General features: G+C 38.5%; 1 protein-coding gene across 1 annotated transcript in view; it reads left to right on the forward strand.

Annotated features, from left to right (window-relative positions):
• LOC137872321 (mucin-5B-like) overlaps positions 1–6,229 on the forward strand; it is an 11,728-nt gene extending 5,499 nt beyond the window's left edge. The window contains exons 2-9 of the mRNA XM_068710517.1: positions 1,249–1,296; positions 1,507–1,551; positions 2,989–3,160; positions 3,811–3,920; positions 4,080–4,251; positions 5,116–5,225; positions 5,362–5,536; positions 6,136–6,229. Of these exons, the coding sequence (XP_068566618.1) occupies positions 1,249–1,296; positions 1,507–1,551; positions 2,989–3,160; positions 3,811–3,920; positions 4,080–4,251; positions 5,116–5,225; positions 5,362–5,536; positions 6,136–6,229 (926 nt within the window). The remainder of the gene's footprint in view (positions 1–1,248; positions 1,297–1,506; positions 1,552–2,988; positions 3,161–3,810; positions 3,921–4,079; positions 4,252–5,115; positions 5,226–5,361; positions 5,537–6,135) is intronic.
• Positions 6,230–11,444: the final 5,215 nt, after the last annotated feature.

The following is an 11,444-nucleotide window of genomic DNA, read 5'->3' on the forward strand; positions in this document are numbered from 1 at the left end:
TCTGACAGACAATTTACAGCTGTGCCAACCAATTAAACTCACCCTGGCACTGTTCCCCTCCACTCCCATACATCTCTCCCCTGAGCACAGACCATGCCCACTACCACAATCTTGCTCAGTTTTTTTGAATGAATTGTGTAAGGCTTTCTGTGGGTGAGGTCTGCAGCACGTAATTCCAGTGAGCGTGAGGGTTTACCAGTCACAGTATTTAAATTGCTTCCAAAACCATGTCTGATTGGAGGAACCGGAGAGACAAGAGAAACAGAAGAAACAGACGAAAGAGGAGAAACAGGAGAAACAGACGAAACAGAAGAAACAGGAGAAACAGAAGAAACAGGAGAAACAGGAGAGGCTTGTTATTAACCCACATTGAGGTGCTATAAAACCAAGCTGTTCAGCTGAGAGGTACTGTGGTGAAGACTCTGCAGAGAAAGGTAACGTAGTGTCTCTTCTGAACTTAAGTTTTAGATTGTATTGCAATTTCATAGATACTCTTATTTAACAATGTATGTCTTAGTGTCATTTTTTAAATTGTGACTATATGTTTGAATGAAAATGTATTTAAAATTGACATGTTAAATAAAGACAATACATTTGAAACATCGTATGTCAATGAATATTCATATTATTTCATCCACTTCTTATTTTGATAATGGACAATTGTATTCATATTCCTAAATGCAAACAACTTTCCTTGCAGGTTTGAAGATCCAGTATCTACAATCATGATCAACTTGGTAATGTATTATGTTTTTCTTTTTTTGTCAATGCAGATTTACATGTTCTGTATGCAGTATGCCATATTCTGTGTTTGTAACCCTCTTGTTTTCTTTTATAGTTAAGTGTTGCCATTTTGGCCGGATTCTTCTTCGGTAGGCTCATCTCAATAACTGCAATGGTCAAGATCAAATGTACACATTTTGACAACTCTACAATCACAAATATACACAGTCACAGTAAACTCTATATTTCCTAAATTACCTTTAGCATCAAGCGACCAGCAGCAGACTTTTGTCCCCTTGATTCCAGTGACTGTCGGTAAGAGATTGCACAAAGCTATATTCTGTGTTTGTAACGCTCTTGTTTTCTTTTATAGTTAAGTTTTGCCATTTTAGCCGGATTCTTCTTCAGTAGAATCATCTCAATAACTGCAATGGTCAAGATCAAATGTAGACATTTTGACAACTCTACAATCAGAAATATACACAGTCACAGTAAACTCTATTTTTCCTAAATTACCTTTAACAGAAATCGAACAGCAGCAGACTACTGAGCCCTTGATTCCAGTGACCGAAGGTAAGAGATTGCACTAAGCTATATTCTGTGTTTGTAACGCTCTTGTTTTCTTTTATAGTTAAGTTTTGCCATTTTGGCCGGATTCTTCTTCAATAGTATCATCTCAATAACTGAAATGGTCAAGATCAAATGTACAAAGTTTGACTGCTCTATAATCATCAATATACACAGTCACAGTAAACTCTATTTTTCCTAAATTACCTTTAACAGAAAGTGGACAGCAGCAGACTCCTGGCCCCTTGCGTGTCCCCCTAGGTAAGAGATTATTTTCAGTGGCAATCCTGATATTTAAAGTACAAACCAAACCATTCATTGCTTCACTTGGTATAGAGATGTCATTCATTGTTTTGATTTTGTATAACTCCATTCACCGTGGCCTTGCTACTTTCCCAAACATATTCATAAATAGATTCCACCTTTTTGTTTTTACATTTATTTCATCTGTCTTGGTATCTATCTTTTACATTAGACCGATCACAACATGTGCAATTATTGAAAGATGTCAAATGTCTTGTTGGTAATTTGTCTAAATTCAAACTCTTTGGTCCAGAATGCTGGACAGAGTGGTTTGACAGAGATAACCCCAGTGGAACTGGGGACTGGGAAACTCTCTTACATCTTCGCAAAGAGAACCCAGGAAAGATCTGCCCAAGACCAGGAAAAATTCAGGTCCAAACTCTAACTGGACTCACAATGGCTCAAACAGGGGATGTAATTTATAAGTAAGTTCTGAACGAGTATAGATCATTTCAATGTGTTTAATGCAATTATTAATATTGTGTTCTACTGAATGTGATGCGTTAATACAATATAAATATTTCTTCTATTATTAAGAGAGAGACATTTAGTCATTGAGCAGTCACACTAGAATAGTACGTTGGATATTGAATATGTTTCAATTTAAAAAGATATATTAATTTTGTGTTATACCACACTAATAAAACATTAGGCTCTGTGAGGCTGTAGGAACAGTGGTGGTTTGAGCTGAACTCTAACACAATGACAAAGGGAACATGCTGATTATTAAGCAGGTATAACGTTTACAATGTGCATCATCTTAGTTTAGCATGTTTGTTCACATGCTAACATTGGCTAATTATCACTGAACACGTCGTACAGCTGAGGCTGATAGGAATGTTTTTAGTTTTGGCTTTTAAATTAAAATGTTGACCTGATGATGATGATGATGATGATGATGATGATGATGGGATTACTAAAGTGATTTAACTTAATGAAAATGTTTACCAAATGTAATTTTTATACATACAATAGCTATCAAAACATTACACTCAACACCACGAATGTCAACTTTCTGGTTGCGCTGATGGAAGGTGGTCAGGGGATCACCAAATTTTGAAGGATTTATCCTCTGGGGACCAGGAATGGTTTTATTAAGTGCCACTGTGTTTCTTTTTTTCAGAAGTGACACAATTACAGGATTCATCTGCAGAAACAGAGACCAAAGGTGGAAGCGTCGCTGTAGTGATTATCGCGTTCGTTTCAGCTGCCGTCCCCCTTTCTGTGCTGGAAAAGGTACTGAGTGAGCACATTCATGTTCAATGTAAAGCTACTAATGGAAAGATGATTTCCCCTTCTCTTCATCGTTTTTTGTGCATAAGCGTTCTTTTAGAATGTTGCTTTTGCTCTCCAGTTTCCCATCAGTCATCATCTCTCTTTTATTGCTCTGTGCAGTGTGCTGGACTGACTGGTTTGACAGAGATAACCCCAGTGGAACAGGAGACTGGGAAACTCTCTTACATCTTCGCAAAGAGAACCCAGGAAAGATCTGTCCAGCACCAGGAGATATTGAGGCCCAAACTCTAACTGGACTCACAGTGGCTCAAACAGGGGATGCGATATATAGGTAAGTTCTGACCGAGTATAAATAATGTCAATGTTTTTAACGCAATTATTCATATTGTGTTCTACTGAATGTGATGCGTTAATGTTGCTACATGATGTGTTTGTGAGACCAAACATATTTCCACATTCTATTCTGTTCTATTGATCAGTCATGTACTTGCTAACCAATGAGCATCAGGAAATGGCAGCATATGTAGAAAAACAATGTATCTATTTGTGTGGTGGTACAATATATAGAGATTTCATCTAATAAGCAGGTATAACGTTTATAATGTTTATCATCTTAGTTTAGCATGTTTGTTCACATGCTAACATTGGCTAATTATCACTGAACACGTCGTACAGCTGAGGCTGATGGGAATGTCATTCGTTTTGGCCTTTAAATTAAAATGTTGACCTGATGATGATGATGATGATGATGATGATGATGATGATGATGGGATTACCAAAGTGATTTAACTTAATGAATGTGATTACCAAATGTAATTGTTATCCATCTAATAGCTATCAAAATATTACACTCAACAACACAAATGTCAACTTTGTGGTTGCACTGATGGAAGGTGGTCAGGAGATCACCAAATTTGGGAGGATTCATTCTCTGGGGACCAGGAATGGTTTTATTAAGTGCCACTGTGTTTCTCTTTACAGAAGTGACACAACTACAGGATTCGTCTGCAGAAACAGAGACCAAAGGAAGAAGATCTGTAATGATTATCGCGTTCGTTTCAGCTGCCCTTCCTCTTTCTGCGAGGATAAAGGTACTGAGTGAGCACATTCATGTTCAGTGTAAAGCTACTAATGGAAAGATGATTTCCCCTTCTCTTCATCGTTTTTTGTGCATAAGCGTTCTTTTAGAATGTTGCTTTTGCTCTGCAGTTTCCCATCAGTCATCATCTCTCTTTTATTGCTCTGTGCAGTGTGCTGGACTGACTGGTTTGACAGAGATAACCCCAGTGGAACAGGAGACTGGGAAACTCTCTTACATCTTCGCAAAGAGAACCCAGGAATGATCTGTCCAAAACCAGGAGATATTGAGGCCCAAACTCTAACTGGACTCAGTGTGGCTGCAGCAGGGAATGTGATTTATAGGTAAGTTCTGAAAGAGTATAAAAAATGTCAATGTTTTTAATTCAATTATTCATATTGTGTTCTACTGAATGTGATGCGTTAATGTTGCTACATGATGTGTTTGTGACACCAAACATATTTCCACATTCTATTCTGTTCTATTGATCAGTCATGTACTTGCTAACCAATGAGCATCAGGAAATGGCAGCATATGTAGAAAAACTATTTATCTATTTGTGTGGTGGTACAATATAAATATTTCTTCTATTATTAAGAGAGTGACATTTAGTCATTGAGCAGTCACACTAGAATAGTACGTTTGATATTGAATATGTTTCAATTTAAAAAGATATATTCATTTTGTGTTATACCACACTAATAAAACATTAGGCTCTGTGAGGCTGTAGGAACAGTGGTGGTTTGAGCTGAACTCTAACACAATGACAAAGGGAACATGCTGATTATTAAGCAGGTATAACGTTTACAATGTGCATCATCTTAGTTTAGCATGTTTGTTCACATGCTAACATTGGCTAATTATCACTGAACACGTCGTACAGCTGAGGCTGATAGGAATGTCATTAGTTTTGGCCTTTAAAATAAAATTTTGACCTGATGATGATGATGATGATGATGATGATGATGATGATGATGATGATGATGATGATGATGGGATCACCAATGTGATTTAACTTAATGAAAATGTTTACCAAATGTAAATGTTATCCATACAATAGCTATCAAAATAATACACTTAACACCACAAATGTCAACTTTCTGGTTGCGCTGATGGAAGGTGGTCAGGAGATCAACAAAGTTGGGAGGATTCATCCTCTGGGGATCAGGAATGTTTTTATTAAGTGCCACTGTGTTTCTTTTTTTCAGAAGTGACACAACTACAGGATTCATCTGCAGAAACAGAGACCAAAGGGGGAAGATGTGCAATGATTTTCGCGTTCGTTTCAGCTGCCGTCCCCCTTTCTGTTGTGGAAAAGGTATTGTGTGAGCACATTCATGTTCAGTGTAAAGCTACTAATGGTTTTTGTGTTTTGTATAAGCGTTCTTTTAGAATGTTGCTTTTCCTCTGCAGTTTCCCATCAGTCATCATCTCTCTTGTTTTGCTCTGTGCAGTGTGCTGGACTCAGTGGTATGACAGAGATGACCCCAGTGGAACAGGGGACTGGGAGCTTTTGGTTTACCTGAGGAGAAAATACCCAGGACAAATTTGTGACAAACCTCTGCACATTGAGGCTGTTACCACTGACACAAATACCCCAGCCACCGCCACAGGAGATGTCATCTATATGTAAGTGGCCTCATAGGGAAATACTTTAAAATGTTGCTACCAACCACCAAATAATGAATCTATACTTCTCAAAATTAAAACTTCTTTCCCAAAGTATCCAAATCATCATGATGTACTGCCTGGAGCTGCTGCTTAAGCAGTGAATAGAAACGTTGTAGATGCACATTTACATTAGATAAGATGACATTTTAATGAGCCCCATGAGGAAACACATAATGTCTAAAGGTTTTAGCTGAGCTTCACTTTATTCTTGTGCTAACAGCTTTGTTTGAGATTACATTATTTGTGGTCTGGAGAGTAAGAAACACTCATAACCCAATTTATTGGTCTTCCTTATTCATGATTACTTTCTTTTAACTGTGTTGGCTATCTAAGATATTTTTAATTTTAAAAGAATCTACACCTGGCATCAAGAAAAAAACTTTGAACATTTGTGTACAGTACTTTCATTAGCTAGATCATGTTTTTATCATAGATAAACAATAATGTACTGTATGTTTCAACATTGTGCACCACTAAAATTAAGTTCTTGTTTAATTTCAATATGGTTTCCTTGTTTTAAATATTATATTGACCTTCTGTTTGGAATCATATTTCAGCTCCAGTCCAACCAAGGGATTTGCTTGCCGCAATCGGGACCAGAGATATCGCGTGTGCCGTGACTACAAAGTCCGGTTTGGGTGCCCATGCTAGAAAAAAGCCCTGACTCCAAACACTGCGATGGATAAGAAGAGACTACGTTCACATTTTGATTACTTGAATTTTTGTCCGATTTCTCTTTCATGTTATATCTTCTTTCTTATTTTGTCAGGTGGAGGAAGTACATGTATAATAGGCCTTTTTTTACAGCAGACATTTTGACTTTTGACTTGTAGGAAAAGTAAAGATGAATCAATGATGGATCTGTTCTATACCAGGACCCTATGGAGCTCAGCCATAGTTCATTCCATTATTTAAGCTTCTGCTTTTACCATTCCAAAACGTTTTGTGGAAAAAGGCCCATATTATGTGCTTTATCAGTCTATTCTCTTTCTTTCTAGTGATTATGAAATCATTATCTTGTATTGTAAGAAATCAACAGTAAAAAGCAATAAAACTGCTAATCAACAGCAAATCCTTTTTGTCATTAAGTTTTATTTATCAACTCTGCCCGTGTTTTTAGGAATTTATTAGAAAGTTATGATTTGGTGTGTTTAGAACAGATGGTGGGAGCAGTTATGATATACAGACAGCAGGAGGTGCTGGATAGCAGTTCATCACTAATGTTAGATGTAAGAAAAACATGCAGTATGGCAGTGAAACTGTATTTCCTATCAACACACCCGTGCACTAACAGCCACAGTTATGACTCTAAATACTTTAAATGAGTGGAGAAAACGTGTGTACTTTGGATGTTTCGTTAATACTTGCACTGCATCGATATTTGTACCCTTTAGTGGAATTCCGCTTGAAGTATGCTTGTCTGTCCTCCAGTAAGACCATGTTTCAGTAGGGAAAAGAAAAGACACAGAAGAGGAGGGAAGGAGTCAACTGAATCTGGGGGAATTTCCCTCTTCACTTTTTTTTTTTTAGGAGAAGTAAAATTAAATCTGAACTGTACAGAAGTACAACCAAAGTGTTGAAGTTCAGCACATTATTTTGTTCCATTAATCTACCAATATTCCATGGCTGTGAAGGCCTATTTATAGACCAGGGGATGATTAAGTGAAGTACTGTGCCACACAGGGAACCAAGCTCATGTTCTCTTCCCATTCTCTCTCTTACTCATTCTCTACCTACTTCTCTTTCTTTCCCTCCCTCTGCAACTTTATCTTCTTTCTCACTATCTTCTCTCTCTTCCTCTCAGTCCTCCTCTCCTTTCATGAGCATTTACAGTTTATTATACACCAACCTCATTTCACATAGTTTAGTTGCTATGCAGTGAAATCATGTTAGACTCAAGGGGGTACGGATAAGTCCTTCAATTCCATTTTTTTTCCGATTTAAGCATTTGACAAAAAGGGTTAATAGAAGTGTTAATTGTTATAAGGCGACACAAGGAAGAGTGACAGCCTTAACAAGAGAGGGTAAAGCCCCATCCGGCATACATTAATCGTTAAGTCAAGCTGGAACAAGACTGAATGGTGTCCATTGGAAATGCAGGAGGAAAATATGCACAGAGAGATGCTTCTTATACCTGCTATTGCAAGGTGTCCTTGAGTGGAAGTAGAGCGCTGCACGGGAAGAAGGGTTAAGCTCATTTTCATGTGTACAGTCGTGATTAATAGGGGAGAGTGAAGGGTGAGAGGAGAAGAGAGGAGAGGAGAGGACTGACCTCGCCAAGCTCAAGACCGGCCTCATTTTATCACCTCCAGAACAGTGAGGGCATAAATGAGATCAAACCCTTCTTTGTGTTTCCACACTGACGCTGGTCTCCATCCAGATTTCTCCCTGGGTTTTACAGAGGCTTAGGTGGCAACATTTTACTGCAGGGTGGATTTTGTACAGGGCTTACTGTAGATGCTGAGGACCTTTGTAACAAGTGTTTGTCTATTAAAACCACTCCAAGGATTTGTGCATGGCAGAGAAACGACTGAAAGTAATTCAGAAGACTTGAGACTTGAATACGTTAAAATTACCATTTTGTCAGCCAGAAAAAGCAGGTGTCTGCATATAATTGTAAGTGGGATGTTTAGAATTCCATACATGGAGTTTATGAAGCTATCTATCTCTTACGCGATGAATTTGATTGTTTTTTTTATGAGCAAAAGAACATTTGGCGTTTAAAGTATCTAAATATATTGTGACTAAACACATCGCACATGTCCTTAATCTCCTACATTTCTTTACAACCACCAAACAGCCATTGCCTGACAGATTTGTCACACAATTAAGCATTTCAGTGTGTCTGTCCAATACATTTTTGTCCCACTGATGTCTTGGCAGCTCATGAAAACACTTGAGCTGTGGAAAGCACAGTCCATGTACCTTTTCAGTTATTTTTGATAAATCCCTAACCAGGCAGTTTGCTAATTCTCAAATTCATCCGTCAAATGCCATTTAATATAAAGACACAAATGTATCACATTTATATGTATAAATTTGATTCACGCTGAATAATTTGTAAATGAATAGCTCCATAACCTCCTTCTCTACAGTCTGTGGGTAGTGGAACAGCAACTTTAAATCCCTCTTGCCAAACAAATATGAGCCTGAAAAGCTATTAGAGCATGACTCCTGAGAGATGAACAAGACAAAAGCATTATGCCTGTACCTTTCCGGAAGGTGAGAACAATACCAGGCTATTTTCACTCTGACAAGACGTATTAGTCGTGCCAGCTTTTGTCTGCCGGCAACTCCTGCGTGATCGCTGTCTGGGACATTTTGTTTCCAGTCACAGTAGCTGATCCCTTGATTGAAAACATTGAATGCTGAGAGGGTGTTATCCCTGTTTGGAGTTTCTGATCCTGGATGTTTGAGGCGACTGCTGGGCCCTTTCATCCCCCTGCTGCAACAGTTGATCCCTGGATCTTTGTGGAAACAGAGTGGATTGCATTACTGAGATGGAGGTTAGGGATGTGCGCCTGCTGTAACTCATCCCCGACAAGACCTTTTCATGTGTCAACACAGTTTTATATAACATGTTGATCTGCTATTGTGTACATTTACAGGTTGTTTCCATGTCTCTTTTGTCAGTGCTCTGTGAAATGGTTAGTATTAGATCAAACCCTAATTAGTTTCTAATAGGCACCAAGAGAGCCCATTAACGAAGCCCCAGATGTATGAAAATCAACCGTGCGTGTCCGCTCTTTGTTTACACTTCCATGTCTGTCTTGGAAAGGCCCTCTTCTTACTCTTGTTCATGGACACCAAATATGGAGATGTCTTTGCAGAAAGAAAACTTTATAGGAGACTTTCCTGTATCAGAATGTTAAGTCTTGTGATTCTCTCTTATTCTCCATTCTGTCTCTGCAGGCAAACCCTTGGCAGCTAAAAGTCCAATGGGAAAAGTCACTTTTTGCAAGCATTGCCAAGATTTCTATTTGATGGCCAAAATATGTAGGCAGACAGATGCATCTGTCCACATTCTGTCTATTCCTCTCTTCCAAACGTTCTCTCTGGGGTATCTATCAGTCTCTCTCTCTCTCTCTCTCTCTCTCTCTCTCTCTCTCTCTCTCTCTCTTATACACACACACACACATTGGGCCGTTTCCTCATCGTTCACACTGAGAAATGCCCTGTAAGGACGTCCTTATCCTGCAAACCAGACTCTGCTGGATGCCTTGTAATAACAACTCCAGCCGTCCACCATCCAATCAGCCTAGTTTCGTTGCTGTTTGTGTGTGCGTTGTTGTTGTTGTGGGTCTGTGTCTGTGAATACGTATGATTTCTTTCCTAAGATAAACCGCAAAGAACAGAAAGCATTCATTTTCCTGACAAGAACAAAGACATAAACAACAAAAAAGGGGGACATTTCTTTATTTGGACTTATTTATGTTGTTATATGTTTAGGGGTTATTTTTTGGAAAATCTCAGCATCTTATAGTTCTCTTATAAATAATGCTGTTGACAGTGTCATGACTATTCTGAACACCATAGGTAGAATGGGCAAGAAAAAAACATTTTAATAATGAGTGCTTGGAACATGACAGGACAGACAGAAGTGGAATATGCTGCTGGAGAAGTTTAAGAAGTTCATATCGACATTCTGACTTTTTTACACCAAGCTTTGCAATCCAGCGTGAATTGCTGTGAACCCAAACTGACTTTTCAGCCCCGCCCCTCAAGCCTATGTGTTTTATACTCACAATGTAGGGTTTTGAGTATTCCATAGTGGCAAATAAGTATGTTTCAATAAAGGCAGCCAGGGTCATCATTTGTAAATGTAGTCTGTTGGCTTTTATTTTGAACTTTTGTACAAACGTATAAGGGTCTTTTAAGCCTATGAAGCATAATCTTTTATTTGTAGCCTTTTTTCGTCCTTGTCTGAAATTGTGACGCTATCTTTAACTCAAACTAATTAAAAACTATGGATCCAGAGAGTGAAGTAGATATCATTTAAGATATATGGTTTATGTAAAATCGGAACAGGAGCCAATTTGAAGGCCCCACAAACGGTCTTTGCACCCTCACCTGTGTGGCTAATAACAGTGACGATGGCTCAGTTCCATCGTGTCTCAGTAAGCCATGGCAGTGCACAATACCTGTAAATCTAAATGGAATGCAGTTGTTTTTTTATCGTAGAGATTACACCATGCTTATCGTGTTGCGAAATGTCAAAACGTTTGAAAAACCTACATATCTTTACAGATATTGTAAAAAATTGTCAAATCAGCCACCAGTACGGATTTGAATCATCAGGAGACACTGCATTGCAGATGTACTGGACTACACCACAACAAACAAAGAACAACTCATGGAAGCAATGTCACACATGTATTTAAAATACCTCTATTCTTCCGAAATTACTGGTGTTACGATAATCAAAATTGTTCGTAAACCCTTCCTCACAACTGGCCCGCCTACAAGTAACCTGATTGGACAGGTTCAGGTTCGAATCAGCCAATCTGTGAACAGCGTTTATCTTCCGGTTGAATCGTTTCAAAACAATCAATTAGGCACCGCACTCTGGAGCTAACGTCAATACGATGATCCTGGGTAAGCAAGTTATGCTTTACCAACTGTGACGACCGGTCCGTTCTTGTTTTGATAGGAACGGTAGCCCTGATCAGGACGTCACAATACGCAGGCAACCAAATTGCGGAGGTATTTCTGTTTGCATATGTTTGGTAAAGCTTCATACTTTTGCAGAGGAAAGACAGTTTTCCCTAGTTTAAAATAAAAAAAAAAGTTAAGGCCGTGTTGTGTTTTCTGTTGGCAGTTAGAGACAGAACTGTATGTCATATTGGCACATTGCACGAATTTCAAC

The sequence above is a fragment of the Cebidichthys violaceus genome, unplaced genomic scaffold, assembly GCF_023349555.1.
Source record: "Cebidichthys violaceus isolate CVI_PGR_0920_01 unplaced genomic scaffold, fCebVio1.0.p SCAF_158, whole genome shotgun sequence".
In the NCBI taxonomy this organism is placed as follows: Eukaryota; Metazoa; Chordata; class Actinopteri; order Perciformes; family Stichaeidae; genus Cebidichthys; species Cebidichthys violaceus.